This window comes from Filobasidium floriforme (assembly GCF_021052385.1).
Source record: "Filobasidium floriforme strain CBS 6241 chromosome Unknown HD553scaffold_3, whole genome shotgun sequence".
Lineage (NCBI taxonomy): Eukaryota > Fungi > Basidiomycota > Tremellomycetes > Filobasidiales > Filobasidiaceae > Filobasidium > Filobasidium floriforme.
Window position 1 is genome coordinate 34,596 of NW_025763624.1, and position 24,412 is coordinate 59,007.

The 24,412-nt window shown below is 52.5% G+C and overlaps 8 protein-coding genes across 8 annotated transcripts; 3 read left to right on the top strand and 5 right to left on the bottom strand.

Annotated features, from left to right (window-relative positions):
- Positions 1 to 31: 31 nt before the first annotated feature.
- Positions 32 to 2,394, top strand: HD553DRAFT_347812 (uncharacterized protein; the record flags this gene model as incomplete). Its single annotated transcript, XM_046183326.1, has 3 exons — positions 32 to 269; positions 340 to 1,219; positions 1,318 to 2,394. The coding sequence occupies 3 exons, from the start codon at positions 32 to 34 to the stop codon at positions 2,321 to 2,323; spliced, it is 2,124 nt and encodes a 707-aa protein (XP_046039045.1). The 3' UTR covers positions 2,324 to 2,394.
- On the bottom strand, positions 2,030 to 5,084 carry HD553DRAFT_364832 (peptidase M50B-like-domain-containing protein). The gene is made up of 12 exons (XM_046184059.1): positions 4,612 to 5,084; positions 4,393 to 4,421; positions 4,047 to 4,112; positions 3,792 to 3,872; positions 3,510 to 3,611; positions 3,323 to 3,400; positions 3,240 to 3,249; positions 3,087 to 3,168; positions 2,924 to 3,006; positions 2,839 to 2,850; positions 2,559 to 2,778; positions 2,030 to 2,489 (listed from the first exon to the last, which is right to left on the bottom strand). Exons 1-12 carry the CDS (start codon positions 4,793 to 4,795, stop codon positions 2,468 to 2,470), a joined length of 969 nt encoding a protein of 322 aa, XP_046039046.1. The 5' UTR covers positions 4,796 to 5,084; the 3' UTR covers positions 2,030 to 2,467.
- Positions 5,082 to 7,529, top strand: HD553DRAFT_321897 (uncharacterized protein; the record flags this gene model as incomplete). The annotated part of the gene is made up of 7 exons (XM_046181258.1): positions 5,082 to 5,165; positions 5,260 to 5,408; positions 5,460 to 5,668; positions 5,791 to 5,953; positions 6,134 to 6,248; positions 6,699 to 6,829; positions 7,262 to 7,529. The coding sequence occupies 7 exons, from the start codon at positions 5,082 to 5,084 to the stop codon at positions 7,527 to 7,529; spliced, it is 1,119 nt and encodes a 372-aa protein (XP_046039047.1).
- A 180-nt stretch (positions 7,530 to 7,709) lies between these two features.
- HD553DRAFT_280477 (putative RNA polymerase I transcription factor) lies at positions 7,710 to 10,796 on the bottom strand. Its single transcript, XM_046178104.1, has 5 exons — positions 10,420 to 10,796; positions 10,000 to 10,291; positions 9,551 to 9,822; positions 8,464 to 9,480; positions 7,710 to 8,401 (listed from the first exon to the last, which is right to left on the bottom strand). Exons 1-5 carry the CDS (start codon positions 10,702 to 10,704, stop codon positions 7,865 to 7,867), a joined length of 2,403 nt encoding a protein of 800 aa, XP_046039048.1. The 5' UTR covers positions 10,705 to 10,796; the 3' UTR covers positions 7,710 to 7,864.
- Positions 10,797 to 12,070: 1,274 nt separating this feature from the next.
- On the bottom strand, positions 12,071 to 14,620 carry HD553DRAFT_333635 (uncharacterized protein; the record flags this gene model as incomplete). The annotated part of the gene is made up of 2 exons (XM_046182109.1): positions 12,071 to 12,964; positions 13,859 to 14,620. 2 exons carry the CDS (start codon positions 14,618 to 14,620, stop codon positions 12,071 to 12,073), a joined length of 1,656 nt encoding a protein of 551 aa, XP_046039049.1.
- A 240-nt stretch (positions 14,621 to 14,860) lies between these two features.
- On the bottom strand, positions 14,861 to 18,549 carry HD553DRAFT_292149 (fungal-specific transcription factor domain-containing protein). The gene is made up of 7 exons (XM_046178398.1): positions 18,405 to 18,549; positions 16,884 to 18,256; positions 16,613 to 16,815; positions 16,268 to 16,535; positions 16,051 to 16,199; positions 15,839 to 15,983; positions 14,861 to 15,774 (listed from the first exon to the last, which is right to left on the bottom strand). Exons 1-7 carry the CDS (start codon positions 18,524 to 18,526, stop codon positions 15,011 to 15,013), a joined length of 3,024 nt encoding a protein of 1,007 aa, XP_046039050.1. The 5' UTR covers positions 18,527 to 18,549; the 3' UTR covers positions 14,861 to 15,010.
- A 791-nt stretch (positions 18,550 to 19,340) lies between these two features.
- HD553DRAFT_304932 (uncharacterized protein) lies at positions 19,341 to 19,933 on the top strand. The gene has a single exon (XM_046179086.1). It carries the CDS (start codon positions 19,501 to 19,503, stop codon positions 19,789 to 19,791), a length of 291 nt encoding a protein of 96 aa, XP_046039051.1. The 5' UTR covers positions 19,341 to 19,500; the 3' UTR covers positions 19,792 to 19,933.
- A 108-nt stretch (positions 19,934 to 20,041) lies between these two features.
- Positions 20,042 to 21,943, bottom strand: HD553DRAFT_292152 (SGF29 tudor-like domain-containing protein). The gene is made up of 4 exons (XM_046178399.1): positions 21,387 to 21,943; positions 20,704 to 21,294; positions 20,319 to 20,586; positions 20,042 to 20,238 (listed from the first exon to the last, which is right to left on the bottom strand). The coding sequence occupies exons 1-4, from the start codon at positions 21,608 to 21,610 to the stop codon at positions 20,221 to 20,223; spliced, it is 1,101 nt and encodes a 366-aa protein (XP_046039052.1). The 5' UTR covers positions 21,611 to 21,943; the 3' UTR covers positions 20,042 to 20,220.
- Positions 21,944 to 24,412: the final 2,469 nt, after the last annotated feature.

The following is a 24,412-nucleotide window of genomic DNA, read 5'->3' on the forward strand; positions in this document are numbered from 1 at the left end:
CGACGACGACGACGACGACGACGCGCACACGATGAGCTATTCCGACCTCGACGCCGCAGCGTTTTACCAAGCCGCCTTTACCGACGACAACCACGACAACAACGACACCATCGAATCGCCCCGCTTGCCTCTTCTCAAAAAATCTCCACGTACACGAGGACTCGATCTGAAGATGTCCCAACAACCGTTGATGATCCAAGTCAGACCTCTGGATCTGAGACGGAAGGGAGCGAGTGGGGGTGGGTATCAGAGGATCTCGATGAAGCCAAGTGAGTTGGTTCTTAAGAAAATCGTATAGTGCTTCATACTGATGTCGGGCTCCGAAACGCGAACTCGTAGGTATCCAATCCGGCTCAATCCCAGATTCAGCTTCCACGAAACACCTCAGCCCTCCCATCGAGGACGAACCCGCCACCTCTTGTCTTACCGACGATCCTACGAGCTCGCTCTCCCTCGGCCCTCAACGATCGCCATTCAATACGACACCCTTATCCCTCAGCTTGGACGCGGTCGGCCAACATTTCCTAGGCATGACCTTATCCTCTGCCGGTCATCCTCGTCTTGATAGTTATAACCCTCCGACCGAGAAGGACAAGGACCAGAGTTTCGTCCCCATCTCCTCCGTCAAACCACTCCGACCCCACCGCCCGTCTTTCCACCAGACGTCTACTTCGACTTCAACTTCAACTTCGTCCCCGTTGGATTTCAGGTCATATTCTCATGCCTTTGACTATTGCAACGACGATGTCAGACCCGGTTTGAGTCCGCCCATCACACCGTTTGCCACGGGAAACGAGTCGGCTTCGTCTTCATCGAGGATGATGACTCCGAGGTCGATGTCTTCACCTCTTCTTCCTCCGAGACGGGGGTCTGATTTCGGCCCGACTACCACTACCACTACCAGCACCGGCACCGGCACGAACAACCCCATCAAACCCGCTCCTATTTCCTCTCGAACCCCAAACCTGAACCCGAACGCCCTACCTATCCCTATACCTATCCCGACGAAAGCTTCAGAAACCCTAGGCGCGTTGACGCTCGACGAGACGTACCTCGACGAACGTCCTATGACCCCCTTGAGGGCGGGGGCAAAGGCGTTGGCGTTATTAGGAGGGTTGGAAGACTTGAATTTGAATGCGTCCATCGGAGGGATCGGGGGGATGGGAGGGAAGAAAGGTTTTATAGGAAATAGGGGAAGGAAGGAGTATTCGCTCGTTGGGTGAGTCACTTTGTGTCCCTTTCATAGGATGTTAATTTTGCGTGAGAGTTCCTTTGTACTAATTCAATACCCGGGGTTGTTCTTATTACGCTCGTCAGGTCCAACTCGAAGGCGGACTCGAACTCGAAAGACAAGGGTCCTGACACCAATGAGAACCAGAACAAGTTCCCGATGTATTCGCTCAAGGGAAAGAACCGCAAGGTCGCTCCGGCTGCCGCTCCTCCCTCGACATTCGCCTCTCCATCCGCCCGCCCATCTCTTGACGCCGATGAGAAGGTCATCGGCGTCCTCCCCTTGCCCCGAAAATTCGACTCTCCACTCTCACGCTCCCGTTGTCCCTCACCGGACACCCAATCCGAACGGTCCTTTGAGGATCAAACCCACGCTAGGCGAAGCGCCGAGTCTCTCTTGGACGACGTCGTCATCGTCGGGCAAGACGGCCACCGTTCGAGCGGTGATCACGATCACGAACGATCGGAATACGAAGTCAAAATGGGAATGGTCGATCTGAACGTCAAATCGATCCCTCGTAAAAAGATCGCTTCGTCCGATATGGCCTTTCTCGCCTCTGATCCTTATGCTCGAAGACGAGATCGAGGACCATCCCCGGTGACCGCTCAGAAGCGTCGTCCGCCGCCCTTGGCTTTGACTTTGTCGAACGGCAAGACGACGTCGATGCCGGACCGGATTCCCCAAAGCCACCAGCAGCGAGAACATCAGCGACAGCAACAACAACAAGTCCGACTCGCTCCGGAACATATTCGCCAGAACGATCTCGTGCACCGTCTTCCCGCCCGGATCAGCAGTCTCCCCTTTACTCCCTTCACTCGACCTCGTACCGCCCCTGCCCCGCCTAAAATCGGTAGGAGCAGCTCGGAGTCGATCACCCGCCCGTTGTTCGACAACGATCTCCCCGTCGACGTCTCCACCACTTCCGAGCCCAACGAGATCGTCGTCGTACAAGACCCCCACCGGAAAGGTCGGTCGTTTTTCATCGAGGACGAGTCGCCGACACAAGGCACGTTTGGAATGTCGCTCGCCAAGAAGATCACTTTGAAGGGGATGGGAGAGAGCTGGAAGAAGGCGGTTGCCAATCGGGTCTGATGGAATGGTCTGCATGATTATGATGATGATGATGATAAGGACAAGGTAGTTTTCTTTTCCGGTTTGCCAGCGAGTCGACAACTTGTAGCATGTAAAGAGCCTATCTATGCGAATAATATACCCTGCGATACCTCTCGATGCTTGCTATGTTGGCAAAAAGTTGGCCCTATAACATTCCAACCTTTCGTGAGCCCAAATACCACCGAAAAAAGAAACCTCGCTCCTAGACACTCACGCATCGCCATACATCTCCTCGGTCGTCTTCTTGAACACCATGATCCCCGCGAAAACAGCCGAGACGAACACCAGCGAACTAAACGTCGTCCAGAACAAGAACCACATCGACGCCGGCCATCCGAGGAGTTCTTGGAATTGTGTACAGTCCGAGCAATTCATCTTGTCAAAGAAGCGTTCGTCTGTATAATCCCAGACGACGTAGAAGAGGTGCATTACGCCTGTTTTGGCGAGTGGGGTTAGCCATTTCGTAAAGTGAGAAAGGACGAATATGCGCTTACCGTTTAGCAAAACTACCAAGGTTTTCAAGAGCGAGATTATCAGCAGCAGACTTCCAGACACCAATCCGTCGATTACCGCACTAACCGAAATACCGCAGCGCGTTCCCATGATCGCCGAACCACAACCCGATCATGATCCCTTCCATCGCCGCGATACTCAAGAACGCACTATCGCCGTACACCGATCACATCAACCAAGCCTCAGCCCCGCAACACTCTGCCTCTTTTCGAGAGCGATAGGGACTCACACAAGGGAATCGACCCGGACGGCTGGGACGAGCAATCCGATTCCGATCACGAACGAGGCGATCTTACTAGCGACGATGTCAACTATCACATCAAGACATGTATTATCGATCAGCATCTGTAGCGGGGAGATGAAGCGAGCTATGTACGCTTACACGCTGCAAACTATGTGAGACGAACGACAGATCCATCACTCGTGTATGCTCTCAATTGAGTCGGGGCAGAGATGATCACTCACGATGAATAAGAACCCCACAATCGCGCTCCCAACATACCCAGCTGCTAACGTCGCAGCCGCTTTCCAACTCCAAAAGGCCTGTCATACATCACCCACACGTGCGGCGCAGAAACAATACACCTCATCAGCATCTCATTGTCTTTCAAGGTGCGATAATGCAATGAACAGGATAAACATGAATACTGACCTGAGCTGGCGTCCGGAACATCGCCTCGTGCGGATTCGTAGGCGGTCTCGGTGTAGCGCGGAGCAGACGGTCGATCTTGGTCTCTCCGCCCAAGTTCGGGTCCTGCAGTTCCGATCATAGTTCCGTAGTCAATAACGATCAGAAGAAAAGCAAGAATCGGTACGGTGTCAGCGAGCGTTCAGCCTCGTTTTTGAACCTCGATCGCGCAAGTCGGGATAGGTAGGACGAAAGCAGACCGATAGGGATCAAGAAGCGACCAGAAAGAGAGATCTCTTGACTTACGATACAAATCGAGATGATCTCCCCTCCCACGACGAGCCCTACCAGCATGTGCCACATTTCGTGTACGGCCACGGTGAATAGCTGCGCCGTCGAGGAAACGCAATGCATTGCAAATGTAAACGAGTTTGAGTAAGGCAATAGAGATGTCGGTAGTATCAGCGTTCGTTCTTCTCATACGTCACAGTCTCCACGGAACAGCCTCGATGTAGAAGGGTAAAGATTGAAAGGAAGGCGAGGAAAAGAGTTAGGACTGACCTTCAGCCCAGCGATAAGATCCCTCAAGAACGGCATGTGCCACAAGAAGAAGATCCCAAAGAACATCTGTTCCGTCCCATCGTGTTCGGATGCAATTGCGATACAGATGAAATGTCAGAGGTAGTGATAGACGTAGAGGTCGATGTAAATGTGAATGTAGATGTCGATGTCGATGTAGGTGTAGGTGTAGGTGTAGTTGTAAATTTCAATTGTATTTGTGATAGTGGTTCATGCCAAAGCGAATCAGGTGGCGATAAGAAGTAAATAGCGACAAGTAGATTAGCTCAAAGTCGTCGCAAGGAGTACCACGTAAGAAGGTATACGAGGAGGGAGAGAAGAGACTTACTATACAGGCCGCTATGATCGTGTACGTCTCTACGCAAAACCAAAAACATCAACAACAAGAATAAAACCGGGCATTAGCTCATTAACGCATGATTTGAGTATACAGTACGTCGTTTCCGTAATCAGATGATGGGATCGGCGGTTAAGATGAGAGGAAGATACCGTCTCCTTCTAAGATGGGGATGAAGATGAAGACGAGGACGGTAGACTAGGTGCTTACGGAACGAATTCGGTCTAGAGCTCGCCCGCTTGACCAACTCATGCAGAACCACCTTGGAAGTCTCTTCTCCTATCTCTGGCTCTTGTAATCTCTTCACCAGCACTTCCACCATCGTCTCCATCGTCTCTGCCGTCAATCCCTTCGGATTTGCGATCGTCGTTGATATCGATGTGGTGTAATTCATAGTTCTCCTCGTGAACTAGGTGGTGACGGAGATGAAAATCGATGAGATATCGGTTGATGCCAGTTGGATCTGAGGTTGTGAATGGGGATCGGATATGCCGAGCCTGGGTATATAAGTCCGCCTTATGAGAGGTCCTTTCGACGAGATGGTTGATGGTTGGGTCGAAGAGGATCCCTTCGGCCGTTGAAAGGAAGGGTCGACCTTGATGTCGAAGGTACTTTCACTGAGGCTTTTGATGCTTGATACGAGTATACAGTTTGGGGTATCGGAAGGTTGAACATTCAATATGATGTCGAGTGGCGAGTGGAAGAGATTCAAGGTCGATGATTTTGTTGTTGTCAATCTGTTGTTGGATCTAGGATCTGTCGTTGTTTGTTTTGATTTGATCGCGATCCCGCGCAAGCAAAAAAGATGAAACACGGGGAAAGGATGAGGTTTGATGCCATCATCATCATCGCGTCCAGGTCATCCCCGATCCGACACTGCAAACCTCAACCTTCCAACGACGATCTGCCTGTCAGACTTCGTATCCCTCCGAAATCAGAGGCATGAAGGACAGGTTCATGTCTGCACAGATCGAGACCCGTCGGCCGATAAGAGCCTGTGATCTGAGGTGATTTTCGTTGCACGTCACGTGATCGCATGAAGCCAGAGTCCAATGCAGACCGACGGGCGATCCATCGAAACTCGAGGTCCGACCATCTGACCCCGAATCTCTCGTAAGTCCTATCGTCCATATATCCATGGACGCAGCAGCGGTACTCGATCAATACGATGTTCGAAGCGGGGCACTCGAGCTCGACGAGACGTGCCTGAACAAGAACGTTTCGGATTCGCTGTGCTCATCGACTGTCGATGATGATCCCTCCCATTGTATGCTGCTATCCAGTCGACTTTGATCTTTCTACGAAGAACGAGGTTTCGAGGTTTCGAGGTTGACAACTAGCAACTAGCCGAGCCCTAAGCATCATCGGCCTCGTCCTGAACCCAAATAGGTATTGAACACGTGGCCCCTTCAAAAGACCTCAATCTTGAGAACCTGCCGTACAGGATCTTGACATGGACAGTAGAGCCCACTTTGGGTGACGGTGTGTGTTTCTTTTTGCGATACCGCAAGCGCAGAGCGATGACCGGATTGGCCGTAATTGGTTTCTGCCGGTTAATCCCATTCTTATCTTATCGATCGACTTGCGACATGACGCAAACCGAATACCAATTACATTACAAGACCGTGCGGCGAAAGTTTCGCCGACTTGGATCCCTTTAACAGCGTTCTACAATATATAGTATAGAGAGTTGAAATCTTTCAATCAAGTCAACCTTTGTGCAATCCATCAGTAATGTATCACTTTGTCGTCCTACACTATTCATTACCATCTGGATGGGGGAAATCTCCGGGTTCAAGATTGATAGGGACGGCCCTCTGACAGGCCTCCTGGTTGAGACTGTGACTGTGAGTACTAGTGCAAAGCTCATCGTTCCATGCAGACAAGACCTTCTTTTTCTTCCTTTAAGACCCTACTTGACTGACACTTTGCCACGATTCGTAATGAACTGATTTTGAAGTCGAGATGCCATATAAAAGGCATGGCGTAAAATTGTCTGGGTACCTGGGTGAGATTCGATGTAAGCTTGAATGGGCTGCGAGCTTTTCGTGTTGAGATGGAGGACTGGGCCGATATTGAGGTCGTCGAGCGGTTCCATTCCCAGACAGGACCAGAATTGTCGTTGATTCCACTCCCTGTCTGGAGCGGTCCTTTGCCTCTCGATCGTTACTGGTGGTCTCCCATATGTGGCTCCGGGAGGAAATCTTTGACGACATCCGCAAGGAAAACAAGGTTACCTTGGCTGAACACGATACTTGAAACAAGTGGCGTTCTCTGGCTAATGCGGCGTAGAATAGGGTAAAGAGGAGGACGTCATCAAAGTAATCGGGAAGAAGCGGTCGGAGCACGACCCTAGAACCCGTTACACATCGAACCAGTATAAAGCGAGTTTGCTAGCTCAAGCCTACAACCCTAAAACCGGTCCCCAGTGAGCTGGTCGGCAGGATCGGTCAGCCTCTCTCTAAGCAGCAGGAGCACTCGAGTGACGGGAACTCTCAAAACCGGGCGCGATCAGATTTGCGCCCTGGATCAGTTATGGGGGTCAAAGTAGCCTGTCGACCTGAACGTCTGAAGAACCTATTCGAACGATCCATCGCCAACCACCATTGCGTAGACTCCCGCACAGTCCCTACTGCGCTCAAGGGGTTCTGAGTGTCAAGCGCCTATTGTGAACTACAGACGAGTCACTATACTGGCAACCCTGAGCCCTGAGATCATCCGCAAGCCTTCAGCCAAGGCGATTGCCTTTTGAGTTTCCTGTTCTCATATAGACATGCTCAAGTCGGCGTGTCAAGCCCTGCAAACTATGAAATTAGCTGAAGAGCAATATCCAGGTTAGAATGCAACTCGCCGCATCTAGACTGGTGGGTGATTCTGCGTCCGGGCCATCACAAACTTTCCTAGACATGATTGGCCAGTTCAAGGATATTCCCAAGGAACCCCAGAGCCTTGTCAAGTACGGTCTTCCCGACCACCTGGATGAACTCCCCCGCTTCGTTCCCAGCGTAGCCCTCCACGTTCTCCAACATTTGGGGCCCGACAGAGACGGCAAGGTCAAGCGTCTCCCAATGCGAGGAAAGGGTACTGCAATCATGGACATACAATTGCCGGGACGATGGAACCACTAAGCTCCAGTTCTGTTTTTCCCATGCACGGCAAGTGTCGCTCTGTCCCGGTTTGGGACTGTCTGACATGTACCAGACTCTGTGAAAGGCTCCCGAGTTTCACCCCGGTCGCAAGGGACTTGAGTCACCAAACAATGCGGGCCCATAAACTCGCTGACAAGGTGTCGCCAATACGACAACAGGCAATGCAAGGTATCCCATCATATTTCGACAACGGCATATGTACAGCAGACATACAAAAGGTCGTCGCATCTACAAACGAGTTTATGATACAGCAAAAGAGGAAGGCGCAGTTCGTGGTCGTAAGAGGTCGTTGCAGGAGATTTTGATGAGGACGCTCAAGCCACGAGGCCGAGCGGGAGTTGCCGCTGCGAAAGCGAGATGCCTTCCAGACTGGTACTGAGCTCGTTGGCATGCGCATCGTTTCCTCCGGTCCGCATGGCTCGTCCGACGATGCCAATATAGTTGCTGGAATGGCTAAAGCTCTGACTGCGGGGAAAGTCTCCTCCCTCGTCGTCTTCCGTCTCGGTCTCGGTCGAGGTCCCAAATTCGTCATCGTCATCCTCGTCCTCGGTCTGGACGGCGACCTCGTCCCAGTTTCGGTAAAACGTCTCGACAAACGTCCGAGCTCGAGGCAGGTCGTACGGATCAAAGGGGAAGAACGAGTCCAGGCTGGTCTCTGACAAGCTCTGCCGACCGATGAGCGGCAGGACCTGGGTGACGTCCGAGCTACCGAGGTTTTCCAGCGAGATCGAATGAGCGACGTGTGTGGATTCGAGCGCGCTACGGTTGGCGGTGATGACCGAGTAGCAGAACATGAACTTGGTCGTATGGGCGATCTTGGCAAACATGTCGACGACGATAGGGTAACAGGCCTACGGAACGACGAGCGTTAGCTCGAAAAGTGGAAACTGTATCCATAGACGCAGAAACTGACCATCAACGGGTTGAGCTGCGAAAAGACGGCCTTTTGAAGCACGTCCATGTCGGCCATCCATCCGCTCTGTTCCGCCGATTCCGAACCCTCGACGTCGTCCATCTCCATCTCATCCGCCATCGTCTCTTCCCCCGCAGCTGCCGACTGGAGAGCTCTCCAGCGGAAACAGAATATCATCATCACCGCCTGACAGACGGTATAAAACACCATAAGCCCACCCGAAGCTGCCACGGCCATCGGGTCCGACCGGGCTTCGGCGAGGATCCCATCGATGTAGGCGGTCAGGTATTGGACGACCGTACGGACTTGATCGTCGTCAATGTATTTGGCTCGACTGACAAAACTGGCAATGTAGCTCGCTGCTGCGACCCGGTTGACGGCGGGTTGAGTGGTCTCGTACAGCGCACGGGAGACGAGCAGGCCGAGGAAGAGGTCCGTATAGCCCGAATCGAGGGAACAACACCAGAAGACGATGAACTGGGCGCGTCGGCATTGAAAGGTAGGCAAGACGAGCCGATCAAAGATGGAGAGTAGCGTTTGAAAGTGAGCCAATCGGTTGTCCGGGTTGGTATAGCTCCGATGGAAGGGCAACGAGGGAGGTGCGACCGAGCTCAAGGACGACAAGTTTTGGCTACCCTTCGTCTTGCCGGCAAAGATCCTCTCGAGGTGTTTCAAAAACAGAGTCGACAACGCGTCCACCTTGCTCCTCAGGACGTGTAACCGTCGATACCGCTTCTCATCCAGCTCCGTCGGCTCCCCAGCCCCGTTATTCGAATCCCCATCGAGGGACTCTTCATCGGAAGACAAGTCTTCCAAATCCACACCTTCTTCGTCGGAATCGTCATCCGAGTCGTCGGTATCGTCTGGCCGATTGTAGGCTTCGGAGACTAGACGGTCGAGAGGGTCCGTGATCCCTGTCAGTCCGGTCGGAGTGGATACGGATATGGACGTAGGGATCTCTCTGGCGGCGGAGACGTCGTCCTCGTCGAGATCTTCCAGTTCGATCTGGATCTCGACCTGCGGAAGAGCAACAAGGTGACGATTCTGAGCTCCAAAGTTCACGCCGGGCCGTGAAAGGAGGACTCACATCCAACCTGATCAACCGATCCATAATCCCCTCCCAAACCCTGCCCGCAACCTCCGGACACCCTTCTACCAACCCCAATATATTCCTCACATACGTCTCCATAACCAACTCGTTCTCCCTCTTGTAGGGGAAATTTTTTATTAGACAAGGACCGAGGATGGAGGGAAGAGTGGGGATTAGGGAGAGGAGGTGCGAGATGAGGGAGAGGTGGCGGTGGTGGTAACTCCGGCGGGGGAGTGGGGGAGAGTTGGGGAGGGTTTTAAGGGAGGTTTCTAAGGGTTTATCAGGATTGAGATGTAGTTATAAAGCGATGGTTACCAAAGGAAGAGAGAGATAGAGAGAGAGAGAGAGGGATTGGGGATAAGCATAGGTAGAATAAAACGAAGATGATAATATGGAGGAGCTAGGATGTATAGGTATGAAAAGCGAGATTGAGACTGAAGACTCACGCCACGATAACCCCCTCACAGCCATCCCCACAACATCCCCCACCCACTCCGCCTTCGCACTACAAAGCACCCCTAAGAACCCCGTGTACACCCTCACAAACGTATCGTCCCCAGCGGAAGCCCAGGGGAGGTCGATAATAGCCTTGACGAGAGCGGAATGGGAAGCCGAGAGGAGAGTCAGGTTGGATGTAAGGGCTTGTAAGAGAGGTACGAGGGAGGTTAAGGCGGGGATGGGGGTGGTTGGGGAGGGGAGGAAGTGGGACAGAAATTCGAGGTAGGGGGTTTCGTTGCCCTGTTGTTGTAAGTTGTTGCCGATTGCCAGTTTTATCGCATCACCAGAATCAGAAGACGGGGAAGATACAGGATGAGCAGGGTTCGAGGAGCTGATACGAAGAGCAAAGCAGACGAGAGCAAACTCGCCTGAGAGACCCCACACAAGGCATCCTTGACAAACTCCTTGATCATCCCCCGTTTATACCCATCATCGACCAACCCCCTCCGTTCGGTATCCGACAACCGATTCACATCCCCCACGCTCTTGGTACGTCGAGGGGGTACGATCTTGCTAGCAGGAGAATCGTCTACTTGGTCTCGACCCCGCTTTTGACCGATGAGAGAGGTGGACTTTTGCATCTTCGGTGTAGCTGGTCGTGTGGAGGCGTCCGGGGAGATCCGGACACGCTTTTCTACGGGATCGAGCGCCATCGCCGGCGGGTTGAGAGGTTTGGTAGTATTACAGCGTTGAAGGGTAAGGTCTAGGAGAGAGACGTAGAGTGTCCTCGAGGTTTAAAGGTTGAACAAGATCGTTGTACAACTTTGACGTTTGCTGCTTCTCAACGAGGTCATCGCCTCACACGATCAAGAAATATCGAGTGGTCGATCACGCGCGGACATCGGAGAAACGAGTCGATGTCCGTGTTTCAGGATGATGAAACGCAACTGGTTCTCTTCGACATGATAGCTATCGACGAGACAGCTACACCTCAAACTTGTGAGAATCCCATAGCTCGCTGCTGTTCGTAGTTTCGAAACGACCTGCGCGAAATCCGGGGATCTGGACATTCCGCCAACATGACGAGAATCAGCGTGAAACGGACAAGCAGAGACTACCTCAGCGGGCGATGCGACCGAAAGTTGTCGTATTGACATATGAAAAAGGACGAGCATTGATATCCTTGAAGAGTCGAGAACTGTCAGCCGCAAATTGTGAATAACATCCGTACAGCGCAATCGACCCATCCAGACGGCGAGCGACGGGCACACACACACACACACATAAACGGAAGTATCAACAAGATACCAACGCTCGCTCGGCTACCGCCACAACGATTCGCCGGTTTCACGGGACTCATACTGTAACCGCGAGGATGCGGAACGTATACAGTAGAAATCTTATCGCTCGGCCGTACTGGTAGGCTTACTGTGACGCGAGCGCAGTCTTCGGAAACGGCTTACAGTCCTGCGCTGAACTACAAACTACAGTATCGTACGCTCAAGGGTGAAACACTGTAGACATCGTCCGCAGAGATTACGGTTAGAGATGGGCAACCTCGAACCTGAACCCCTGGTGTGCGAGCGAATGGACGGAGCCGTCTTTCCGTATAATGATACCGACAGTCACGATCGCCGGCTAGGCGAGATGGTATGGCATTTCGTGGCTGGACGGGATCGTCAAGCTCGAAAGTGGAAAGCGACTTTCTGCGACTGGCTGTCGAGAGGAATGTATTCGTAGGACCTAAATACCAGCAGGTGATATATACTGAGGCCGCTCAAGACGTACGACGCTGACTGCATCGTGCTTCAAAGGCTATAGATCTGGGTCATGATGTTGTCCTATACTTCGCTGGCGTATTATTTCTAGGCGCGATCGGTACGTGGCGACGAGATGCAAATCGTCTTCAGGGTGTGGACACTGACGTTCGCAAGGTTTGCGACGGAGTAATTGGGCTTCATCGTGTCTAAATTCGAGACCTCAAAAACTTAGTACCACGTCCAACTTCGATCTCGCTTATAGTACATACACAATTACAGACAAAAGGAGTAAAGTGTACAAGCGCCCTGTGATTGGCTACTAGTTGCCATCATCACTCTCTGCTATAGTACTCGTGTCGCCGCCGGCTAGGGACGGGACGTCATCTTCATTCAAAACGGCAAGATAGGTGGGCAGGGGTTCGTCTTCAGGCCAGTAATGCGGATCTTTCCATCTGACCTCTAGTTCCTGATTGCCCCTGTCCCCCACGATCGTTCCCGGTCGAATAACATCGACAAACTCGAGCAGGTTTTTCTTGGCAATTGTGCACAACCTTTCACAACAAAATAATTTCATCTGCCAACGCTCCTTCTCTGCAGCTGGGAGTTCCTTCCCTCTAATTACCCAGTTTTGTGTAAGCAGGTGGTAATAGGTCGCCCAAGCAGTCCACAGCTTGTGCAGGGTGTCCCCGCTGGCAGCCGAAAGGAATTTCAGCTCTCCCGTGGGCCGTGAAAGCAATGCCCCGTTGTTGTACATGATCACCATCCAAGTCGGATTCCCTACTAGGACCAGCAGAGCCTCTTCAAACTTGGCCAAAGCGTCTGCGAACGGTTGTTGACAATTGTCATTCCAGTCTTTTTTAGTAGCCTTGTTGTCAAACTTGACCAACTTGCTTGGCCCTCCCATGTATTTCCAGACGGCACTCAAACTCGTGAACTTCTTTTCCAATTGGTAATCCTCGTCGGCGGCCGGATAGAACTTCAAGGGTTTCCCGTCTTGACCGAACATAGTCTTCAGGGAGACCTCACTTGCACTTCCCAGGCTTCTAGAAGCTTGGGAAGCGGATTGTCCACCAGTCAAACCGCTATTTGTCTGAATGGTTGGATCAGCAACAGATGAGCTATTGCCCGTGTGAACGAAGGAAGAAGGCGGAAGAGACATGGTGAAGTGGTTGTGTTGGGCAAGTTGGGTGAGGAAAGTGATAGTAAGTGAAATCTATTGAGATACGCCAAAAGCGGTGGGTATTTGGCGGAAAACAGGACGCCTTATATCTCGATTCGATGCTACCAACTTGCCAAAGACTGAGAACCCTAACCTTCCTTTCATGTCGATCACATCATCGTTTGAGGTCACCTGACTTGGTTGCGCGATATCATGTGATCAATCAAACAAGTATCAAGGCGAGTAGGCATACATGCGCATCGAGCAAATAGGTCGGTAGTCAATGTTTCAGGGAGATTAAAGGTAGCGAGATACTCCACCACTATCGGCAAAACAGCTACGATTTAAAGGCTTGATAGTCTAGACGCAGCCTTCATTCGATCGCAGAAATTGTAGTGCCTTGCTGCCGTTTGATTGCGTTGTGATCATTCAGTGGAAACGGTTTAGACCTCTGATCGAGATTGTACCCTCATTTGCCAACAGGGAATGTGATAGGGGCAATACTATACCCTTGGGGAAATGGCGCAATCAACGGCTGCGCTTCCATATCAGCTGTCACAGTTTCTGACAGGGCCATAAATATGGAAGACTTCGTCTCCACACCACCCTGACGATAGACGAGTAGTGCGCATATAGGTCATAGGCACGGCGAGATAGTCATACAGGGAGGTATGAAGCGCATCTCACATCTTGCTCTCAAGATTGTATATTGGTATCGCTAGCCTTTACATCTTCGCTCAAGGCAACCCGTCTACAGCACGATCGACGAGGACAGTCTTCACCAACACATTGTCGACCTGAGAGCTGGCGCAATTTTGACCCAAAACCAGACCAGATTATATATTGGACATCGTTCATATGATTCGAAATTCTGGAAGACAGGGGTACAAGGGAAAGGTAGAAAAATGCCTTGCCTACTCAATCTTCTCCAGAGTCAGAGTCAACTACAGTGGATCCGTCATCGACAAGGGGTGGGGCAACACTTGCATCCGGGGGAATGCCCTTGGGAAGCCAAGAGCCAGTCCAAGTGACGGCACCTCCGAGTTCGACTTCAGTCCTAGCGACGAGGGTGCCTTCCGCTATGGCGTTGATAACTTCAATGAGGATATTCCTGGCACACCACATCAACTTTCGGTAGCCATCACATCTCTTCAACCATATTGGCTTATGCTCCTCGGGTACTTCGTCCTTAGAAGCTTCCCCGCGGGCTTGGTTGTACGGATCTTGCAAGCCACCTAAGGCTTGGAATGCATCCCAAAGCTTGGGATAAGCACCTTCGTCCTCTATCGAGATGCGCTGTTCGACTGCGTTCTTGGCAGTGACGGTGAGGTTGTTTTGAAGGCGGTACTTCAAATCAACTTGTGGTACAAAGAGTTCTTTGAAAGCAGCATCGAAGACTTTCACAGCGGCCAAAAACGACTGATGAAACCCGGCAAATCGAGTATTGTAGTTTTTGTCGGTGAATTTGACCTGATTCGTGACGTAAGTTGCGATTTGGGCCAAAGTAGGCTTTGTGGCCAGGACCTGTTCATCAGGCTGGTCGGGCTTGATCCAACCTTGTCTCTCTGACTGGGAGACGACACTTCCATCTGGATTCCTGAAGATAGCATCAGACCCTGACCTTGAGGTTCCCTGAGTCGTAACATGAGAGGGGTCGACGCCAGAGGCAGAGGAGGGATTGTTAGTGTTTATGGACGTTCGGAAAGACATGCCGAATCGCTCGTGTAGTGTTTGGTGGCAGTTTGGTTGGCAAATTATCCTTGTCAGCGAATCTTTTTACGATGTCGTCGGGGCGTCTGGCGGGAATTTGGCCGCCTTATATCTTGATCCAGATGCATGTGTTGGACTGAGAATCTTGAGCGTTCCTTTCATACCCGTCCCATCATCAGGACTCTTCACCTGACGTCGTGATTCACTTGTCACCTGATCAGGCGATGTTCCTTTCGCCAATCGATTTCAATCATGTCATCAACTCATTTACGATGGCAACATTACGTTCACAGGCTCGCAGCCCAACTTGGTATACAAACAGCGAATGACGAATAGATAACAGCAGGCGCAAGGCGTTCCTCGACATCTCCCCGACGATACCCGGGGGTCTCATCCCAACATCGGCATCTCCTGCCTGAACGGCTCGGTCTGCTCCCAGACCGCGTTGGCTCCGTGTCCACCGTCGTCAGCAGCCAAGAAACTGAGGAAATCGAACCCGCTCGCTGCCAGGTCCGTCTCGGCTCCCATCCCCGCGCCAGCTCCAGCACCTCCTCCGTGCATCATGTGCGTAGCAGGGGAACCGGCTAGGATGCTTCGTGGTGTGGCCATCCCGTCATCGCCACGTTCGCCGTTCAGACCACTAGCACCCGCGCCTCTCGATCCGCCTCGCAGCATCGATTCATCCCCAGTGTTCACGTTCGGGTAAGGGTAAGCCGGATGAGGCGATTCGCCTCGCGGTGGCGGTGACACGCTGTCCCTAGGAGTGTGTAGGAACGAGTTGCCTACGGCGGTCGAGTCCGAGGCTTTTGGGTAAGGGATCATCGGGTTCAGGAACAAGTTGTCCAGTAGCGAGATCTCGGTGGGGAGTTCCATCTTGGGTAACGGCGAGGGGAAGCCTTGCGATTGGAACGAGTGTCGCATGGCGGATTCGGCGCGAGCTCCCGCTGTCCCGATTCCCAGCCCCGGTCCGTCTGGCATCAACCGAGACGATGACGACGAATCGGCGTTGTTGTGGTTGTTGCCATTGCTCGCGCCGCCCCGATTGCTCGAGCTCGACGACTCGCTAAACGCCTGTTCGCCAGAGAGTCGTCGAAGGATGGCCGAGCTGAGCATCTCGAAAGTCCATCGGCAGGATCGAGCCGACGGTACCGACACTATCAATGCCAGAAAAGCTATCAGCATTATGTATCGAATTGTCATCTAGCTTTCTGCACCCACCTGAGAGCGCCTCGAGCACGCTGAGACAAGCCTGGATGTCGAGATGCGCTTCCATCAGGCTAGGCGCGACAGTGGAATCGCCGAGCATATTGATGTTCCACAGACCGTAAAGGTAGGTGATACCCGCCATGAACACGTAGTGGCTCTGTAGCCCGAGTCGGATCGTCTTTAGCAAGTTACGACAGTGTAGACCGAATGCGACCGCCACTCACCGACAGCCAGTACCAGTTGATCTTGTTCTTTCTCTGCAAGCTCTTGAAGATCCGGATAATGTAGCTCGACGACGAGAGGCAGGTGGCCAGCGCTTCTTGCGACGGTCGGGGACACGCCGGTGATGGGCGGAACAAGAGCAAGACCGTGTCTGTCGCATGGCACATGGCGATCAGTCCGTTATTCTAGCTGCAACACGCCTTTGTTGTCGCTGCTCACTGTGAAAGCTGACAGCGTACCCCTCGGTACTCTGAGTTCCCCTCGGCTCGGGACTATTCTGTAACCACTGTTTCAGCCTGTCAAACATGTCCATGAACCATTCGTGTGATGGCGGATCGAAACTCCGGACCGAGTAGAGGCGCGAGTAGATGGTGGATTGGAGTTCTCGGAGCGGGATGAAATTGAGCGAGACGACCTTGTACGGATCGGGTTCGGCGTGAAGGAGACCGTGGTTGGTGATGGCCGAGTCGGGGAGGTTCGAAAAGGCCTGCGAGACGTTGCGCGACAAGAAATCCGAGATTTAGTACTTCTTTCGTAAGTGATACATTGTGACCCTGAGCTCACCGGTACGCTGATAAAAGTATCAGGAATACTAGGCGGTCGACCGAGCGCATGGCACAACAACCGATCCAAGTTGTAAACGGCGTAAAACAGCCGGCGGTTCATGTCCAGCTCGAGCGGGGTCAAGCTGTCCGACTGGGACGTCTCGTGGTGCAACCCGTGATCGACGGCGGTCCGGCTGGCCAGTCCGACGAGGAACCAGATGCCTGCGAGGTCGAACCATGGTGGATTAATGGACGCCACGCGATCAACACTATCCGATACCCGAACTCACTGCCTCGGGTCGGGTTCAAGAGCGAGTAATAGCAAAACAACAAGATCGCCTGTAACCCGATCAACGAATCCGACTCTTCAAACACCGCCTCCAAGTGCTTGACGGCCTCCAAGTAGAACGCCTCGGAAGACATCCTCAACTCCGCCGTCGGGTCGAGCGAACGGGACAAGGCCATCGTACTCAGAGCGAGGACCATCAAGACGAAAAAGATGTCGGCCTCGCTAACGTCCTCGGCACGATCACGGACCCTGACGAGCATCTCCCTGAACGTGGGCATGTGGAGGATGGGCAGCATGATTTGTACGAAATCGACGTAGACTTGGACGAGCCTGTCTACGGCGGCTGGGGGTGGCAAGGCGGGGATATCGACCGGCCGACCTCGGCGTTTCCGAGCGTTATGAGCGTCGGATTCGGCCGGATCGTCGCCCCGAGCAGAACGAGCTGGAGAGAACGCCCCACGTGCGTTGGACTCTTCCTGTGGACCGCGTTGATGGCTGGTAGGGTACAACCCCGCTGCCAACGCCTCCCCCGCCTGCTGGGCGTTCGTCGAACCGGCGTAATTTCCCAAGCCGGAGAGGGAGGGCAACATCATCATCAGGTTGCTATCCCTCCTACCTTGCGGTGCGGGTGGTCCTGTTGCAGGTCCGACGCGCATGACGGCGTCGACTACCATACGAGCCAGGCCGACTCCGCCGTGAGGCGAGAACCCGCCCGAGGTGGTCGTAGGGTTCGAACCGGGCCCAGCGAGGGCGTCACCACCAGAGTTGAGCGTGTTAGATCCTCCTGGGTAAAGATCCAGGCCGAACCCGGGTCCTCGAGACATTCCTGTTAAGCTCGGATCGATATCCCCGGGCCCGCTATTCCCACTGCCGGCTCCGGTATCATCACCGTTATTGTTATCCCCCGATCCTAACCGTTCCGAACCTCGGTCCCCACGATCGCGATCACGTTCTTGAGATTGACCGTACCCCCGTCCAGACGCAGTCCCGTTATCCCAAATCCCCGCCGCTCCTAAAGCGCTCAAAGCCCTCGCTCCTTCCGTCTCTGCCTGACTATGACCCGATCCCACTCCCATGCCCATTCCCATGTTCATTCCCATACCCATGTTCATATTCATTCCCGTATTCAAAGTCAACCGATCTCCCCGAGGTTTTAAATCATCTTCATCCCCATCCGCATCCTCGTCCATCCGGAAACTTGCTGTTCTCCCTGAAGGACCGCCATTATCACCTCCTCCGGGAGTGTTATTACCAGACCCATTTCCATTTCCTGGGGCGGGGAGGTGTAAGAGAGGAAGAGTATTCGGACCGGTCAGGGGGAGTCCGCATTGAGCTCGGAGGGCGAGGACTTCTTGTTCCAGATCATGGATGTAGCTATAATGCCAAGTTAAGGCGCGTATCGGCGAGTAATATAATAGTAAATATCGATTTTGCATTGCAATGAGAAGTGGTTGAATTTGAATATGAAGAGGAACAAGAAGAGGATTTAGGTTTATGGAGGACCCCGGGATACTGGACTCACCTTCGGCTGACGTTTTGTTTAGAGATCGCATCGAAGCCTATACATTCCACCCGGGCTTTCTCACACGCGGAACACGCTGGGAGTTTCCCATCGCACTGTAAATCAACAGTAAACAACATCATATCGTATCGTATCGTATCGTATCGTATCGTATCGTGTCAGCATACAGTTGAGTGAAAGAGAGAAAGTATCAGTAATACTAATAAAAAGACGGGGGAGAAAAGAGGAGACCCAGACCGACCTTGCTCTTCCTACTCCGACACCTCGTACACGCGCTGATGGCCCTGGCGACCCGGTGTTCGAACGGGTTCGAGCTCGACCCGGGTGTAGACCTTTTTTCCGAGGGGACCTTCATCCCCAAGTCCTAGCCTATCGAGTTCTATTGTGTCTGGAGTAGTAGTTTTGTTTGTTGTGAACGTGGTTGGTTAGACCGAGGGGTACGGGAAGAGGGAAAACGAGGAAAATCGATTGTCGACGTGACGCGGTCTACTCCGTTATCTGGTTCGGTGGAAGCCGTCGAGACCTGATTTTCGTGTTCAAACTCGTCCGTTTCGATCCGAGATTTGGGGATGATCACCAGGAGACGATGATGGTTCAAGATATTTTGATGAGGATCTTCTGACCCGATAGAGAGTGTTTACTTTCTGTGAGACTCGGGACGACATCAACCGATCCAACAGAGACGGCTGTCTCTCGCTTGAACGCGGGGGGGGATGACCCTTTCGGCGTAGGCCTTGACCGAAAAACAAGACGAAGCGCGGGGTCGATGACCTCGAACAACTTAGAAGCGCACGATGACGGCATGCGCGCCACTGCTGGGGAAGGAGAGCGTGAGTTTGACGCACCCCGCGCCGAATGTCTTCTATTTCCCTGCGAAGGTCTGTGTGCATTCGACATCGGGGTGCGGCAATGCGGCGAGAGCTACCCAGGTGCCTACGGCTTCAGAGCGCAGCATGCATTGAATATGTACGCACAGCCCCAATGTACGAACGAGCTCCGCCGTACCTTGCCGCAAGGACGCGTCTTAGGACCCTGCTTTAAAACGCAATCGACCAGCATCGACCCCCCGTACATCGCAGCCACTTTGTAACGAAAGATGACGAAAGGGGCTCATACCCGATCGAATTTCGAGATCTTCGATCGGACCTTGACCATGGTATCAGTAGCGTTGGTGTGCGTATGGCGGGTGATCGTACCCTTCCTCAAGTTGGCCGTTAAGCCGAAGTGCGCTCCACTTCCACAAGGTATATCATATATCACACATCTCGCGTCTTTCGCTTCACTGTCACTCAGCGGCGTCCCATCTTTCTTCCTGAACTCGCTGACTTGTCGTATCCTCTTGAGACTTGATGCGGCTCCTATTGTTGTTTCGACGCTTGTCGCATAAAGCCACTCTCCATATGAAACGTCGGATCATCTTCTAGCAACCTTCCCCGTTGACGGCATTGAGACATAGCCAATGCGCTCACAGGCGGGACATCGATCGAGCCCATATGGAGGACCGTAGCTGAGCGTGAAATGACCACGCCACAAAAAAACCACAGTCTTGCGTACATCGAAACGGCTCGCACGTGATCCGCTCTTTCGCACGAGCACACGAAACGAAGTCTCATTATTTTAATGTCGTCTCCAGTTCGTCGTGTCGGTCGATTCCATTTGATATGTCGCGTTTACAAGAAAACAATAAATGATGACGATGATGCTCCTATTGTATCGACCTCTTGCTCCAAAACTTTTCGAGCGGATATCATCATGATCGTGATACTACAACGGTCCGTTAATCTTACTGTGTAGATACCTGCACCACCGTTTCATCCTATTTCAACGTCGCCGCCTATCCCATCCCACCGCGTGTGACCACGTTCAGCCTATAAAGCCCGAATGACCATATATGGAGATCCCAAGCCGACTCACATCGATGACAACACAATAATCCACCTCCCTCTGATTCCCTTCATCGTCCTCAAACTCCAGTACATATTTCCCCTTCTCCTTAGGCGAGCCTAGGTAGTTGACGACGGTCGCCCAGTAGAAACTGGACGTATCAGGGTAGATGGCTGCGACTTTGGATCTTATCGCCCGGTCTTCGTAGGCGTTCGGGTGAGAGGGTGAGTCTCTGGGTGCGTTGGGGTCGGGGAGGGGGACGATGCATTTGATGGTCGTCGTGAAATGTTTCTGTGAGCTATTGGGGTTGAGCGAGAATAACAGGTCAATTAGCCTTGTAATTGTAACACCTTGGAATTCTATAATCACGGTTGCCATTGTCGAGAAGAGAGAGGGAGACGGGAACGACGCTTACTTGGCATCAGCATCAGGATCCTCGACCTCATACCTCGTCTTATCCCCTCCAATCATCCCTTTCACAGTAGCCAAGATCCATCCAGTCTCTCCCTTTCCAATCTCATGATCAGGAGCTTTGAAAGCGATCCTCCGGCCGGGTCGTAAAGGTAGTTGACGGGCGTAAGAGATTTCCCGAGGATGATGCTCTTTATGGTCCGGGTTTGTCGTCCGTTTGTGTTTGTTGTGGGACTTGTCCTTGAGATCTCGGTCCCTTTCTCTGTCACGCTCCCTATCCCTATCGCGATCTCTGTGATCTCTATCCCGGTCCCGTTCACGTTCTCTTTCTCTCTCTCTCTCTCTTTCTCTTTCTCTTTCTCTCTCGCGATCACGAGTCGGAGTAGAAACAGCAGCAAAAAGAGGAAGATGAGGAGAAAGCGACCGGTTGGATATGGCAGGCGAAGCTCGTGCGTCGGACCCTACGCCGAGTCGTTGTTGTTTCCGATGCTTGGCAGGGTGTTCCAAAGCCGAAGAGGTAGATGGTTCCAGTGGTCGCTTGTTATCTACGACCTTGATCAAGTGTTGCAGCTCTGCACAGGCTTGTCCCAAGATCCTGAGTCACAGGGGCATCGAGTGACCGAGGTCCACTTTGAGCTCAAGGTGCTGCTGATTCGATCTGACATGATCTCGACAAATGATACTGACTGGCTCTGCTTGGAACTCTTTCTCAACTCGTCCTCGTACTCCTTGACGAGCCTCTCCCGCTTGACAACATCCGCTTCGGAGACCAGGTTCTCTTCCTTCTCCAATACCCTCTGCAGCTTGGTCAGCTTGTCCAATTGGCTGGCGGGCGTCGTAGGTGGGATCTGGGAGAGCGTCTGGATGAATTGACGGAACAGGGCTTTGGGATCTTCGGCACGGTTCGACATTGTGCTACAAAGACGAGAGAGCGGTGCGAAGGAGGGAGGGTTGTGGTTGCGGTCCGGCAAGAAGATGAGCTATGTCTGTGTCATGATGCAAGAGGAAATGCGGTTGTAGCGGTGTTGTTATAGTCGTCGATGGTCAGTCCGAATCGAATGGTCGACGTTTACGATCCGATGATTCATATGAGAACCTTGAGGAAGGTAGATGTTCAACCGTTTGCTCCCTCCCTCACTCGCCCGCCGAGACCAAGATCTCCGCGCTCTAGCTTTACGAGACAAGTTCACGATCGCAACGATGGACAGATACACAGATGACAACGACGCTGATGCGGCAGACAGATCAAGTGGCAGATGAAGATTGTATTCGGTAACATGGCTAATACTACAGATGTACATGCTCGACAGAGATCTCTATATAGAGAAGTGGAGACGATGACCGGTAAGACGTACCGCGGTAAAATCGAAAGTAAAATCACCTTCCGAATGTGACCCAGGTTGTACCTTTTCGAACAGAGCGAAAGCAAACACAGCAGTCAGCACTTGTTCCAATCAAACATCCGAATCAGATCAAGCCAAAGAAAAGAGGGTGCGGAGAGGTTATGTTCAGAGATGTGTTATTAAGGTAGCGAGAAGTTTTCGGCATCGTCCAACAAAAGGCACATCGGCCTTCATACCCGGGATGGGTATGGAAGAACTCCAGCCAAATGCACTCAGGTCATCATAAAAAGAGAGGGCGGGTTGCGAGGTGGGTAGAGAGTCGGGGCAGGGATAGGATAGAGGAAAGGGAGACCGGTCGAGAAAGGGGGGAAAAATATGCTCACGATTTGGATGATGTCGCTCTGGTTTCTTGAGGTGCCGATTGAGTGTGTTCTAACCCTCAACCCTATCGAGAGCGACTGCACTCGAAAGAGCCGGTACGCAATGTGAGCCGGTTGTTAGTCGCCAACGCAAGGTATCGAAAAGGAGGGATGCTTGCAGCTTGCAGCTTATATATCCCAGAGAAATCCTTCGAACGAGGAGGGACGAGCCCAACTCAAGCGCAAAACTTCGCTAGGTGCGCTTCTACTTGGTCGCACCAACACACGCGCACGCGCGTTCGTCTAGGTCGCGTCGAGGCGTTTCAAGCAGATGTTTCAAGCTCTCGAGGTAATGGCATCTTGGTCCAAGCCGGATCCTGGACAAGGGCTTGTCTTGGATATCGTTATTCGTCGTACGAGTCCGATGACACCGTCTGGCTGATAGGCAAGGGACATCGATTGGTTCAAAGCCACTGCTATGAACGCGGCGCGCGGTCGAACTCAGCCTCGACATGGTCGCTCAGCGACTGCCGACCGGTTCCTAAGACCACTTCGACCGACATCCGCCTTGAACCTTGCTTGAGAGAATACGAGCTTTATTCTTGGGAACATCTCTCCGATTTGCGCAACTGCGTTCGATAACGCAAACGGGTCGGTGCGCTCTTACTTGCCGGACCGAGCGAATGCTAGCAGCACGCGCCAACCCGTGAGATCATGCGCTCTATCTAACAGGCTTATTGCTCGTTGTCACTTACGTACGCTCTGATATCGCTATCATCGTGAACGCCCAGCAATTATTATGGCAATAACATCGACGAACATGCAACATGGGGCTACGCGCGCAGTCGATTATAGTTTACAGCGATAGAAGCGAGACAACAGTGTAGACGTGGACTGCGGTGTATTCCTGTATAACAACTCGATCCGAATGTGATTGTCGTCCGTCTTGACTTGCCCATCGCCTCGACCCGTGATCCTTAGGCGTATCGATCTCACGAGTCAGACTGACCATCAAGGCGTGGAAAGCGAGTGATGGCTATCGACCACAACCAGATGGTGGCATCGGCTTCTGGTAGGACGATCTCTCTCACAGCAATGTTATCGGCATTTCTCCCGCCGTATCTTTTGCATCGAGCCCGTTCAATAAATCTTCGCAAAGAATTGGCTACATAGCTCTTCACTGACCAGTGATTCCCACTCGGCCTCCCTGATCCACATCGACTCGATAGCCTCGGAGGAAAGGCGGGTGGGACCGCTCACTGGCTAACAACCCAAGCGCTCGCCGTCGGACATCGGCTGCGGCCTGAACGATCACTCATGATCATGACCGTCATTCGTGGCACTGAATTCACTCACTCGGGACTGAACATGTATCTGTGTTACTCCCGCGTGTGGCATGGAGAACCCAGACGATCGCTCAGGATACGCTCACCACCTGAGGGTACTTATCCGCTCGGGACTGGTTACGAATCTGTGATACTCCCGTGTATGACACGAAGAACATCTAGTAAGGTCTCGCAGGCGTACTGACCGCAACCATGAAAACATTCCGAAGCCTCTTCAGCTCGAAGGGTACGAAAAAGACGCTGCAATGGCAAAAACCAATGCCAATCCGACGAGTCGAACGGCTGGTCATACACACACAGGAGAGCAATGGAGGGTGTGAAATCGCTTCTACTGAGCGAGCGAGGTCCATAGAAAGCAACGGTGGTAAAGACGTATAGCGCCACTCACGGAGACGAAGACTCAAAACGACATCTATTCGACCTCGTCTTTGCTCCGTCATTGAGACCGTAGTAACGATCAGGGTCAGCCCGGCGTCGTCCCGACCTGTGCCCTTTCCCGCATATGTGCGAGCGTTGTAGTCGTCCATGTGATTCAGCAGTGTCTTACTGGTGAGCAACACAATCCGGGTCATTGGAATTGGCCCATGACGACGGCCATAAGAGGTCGATAGCCTTAGCGATGCGGGCAGAACGAGACTCACAGGACTTGCGTCCTCAAAACGAGA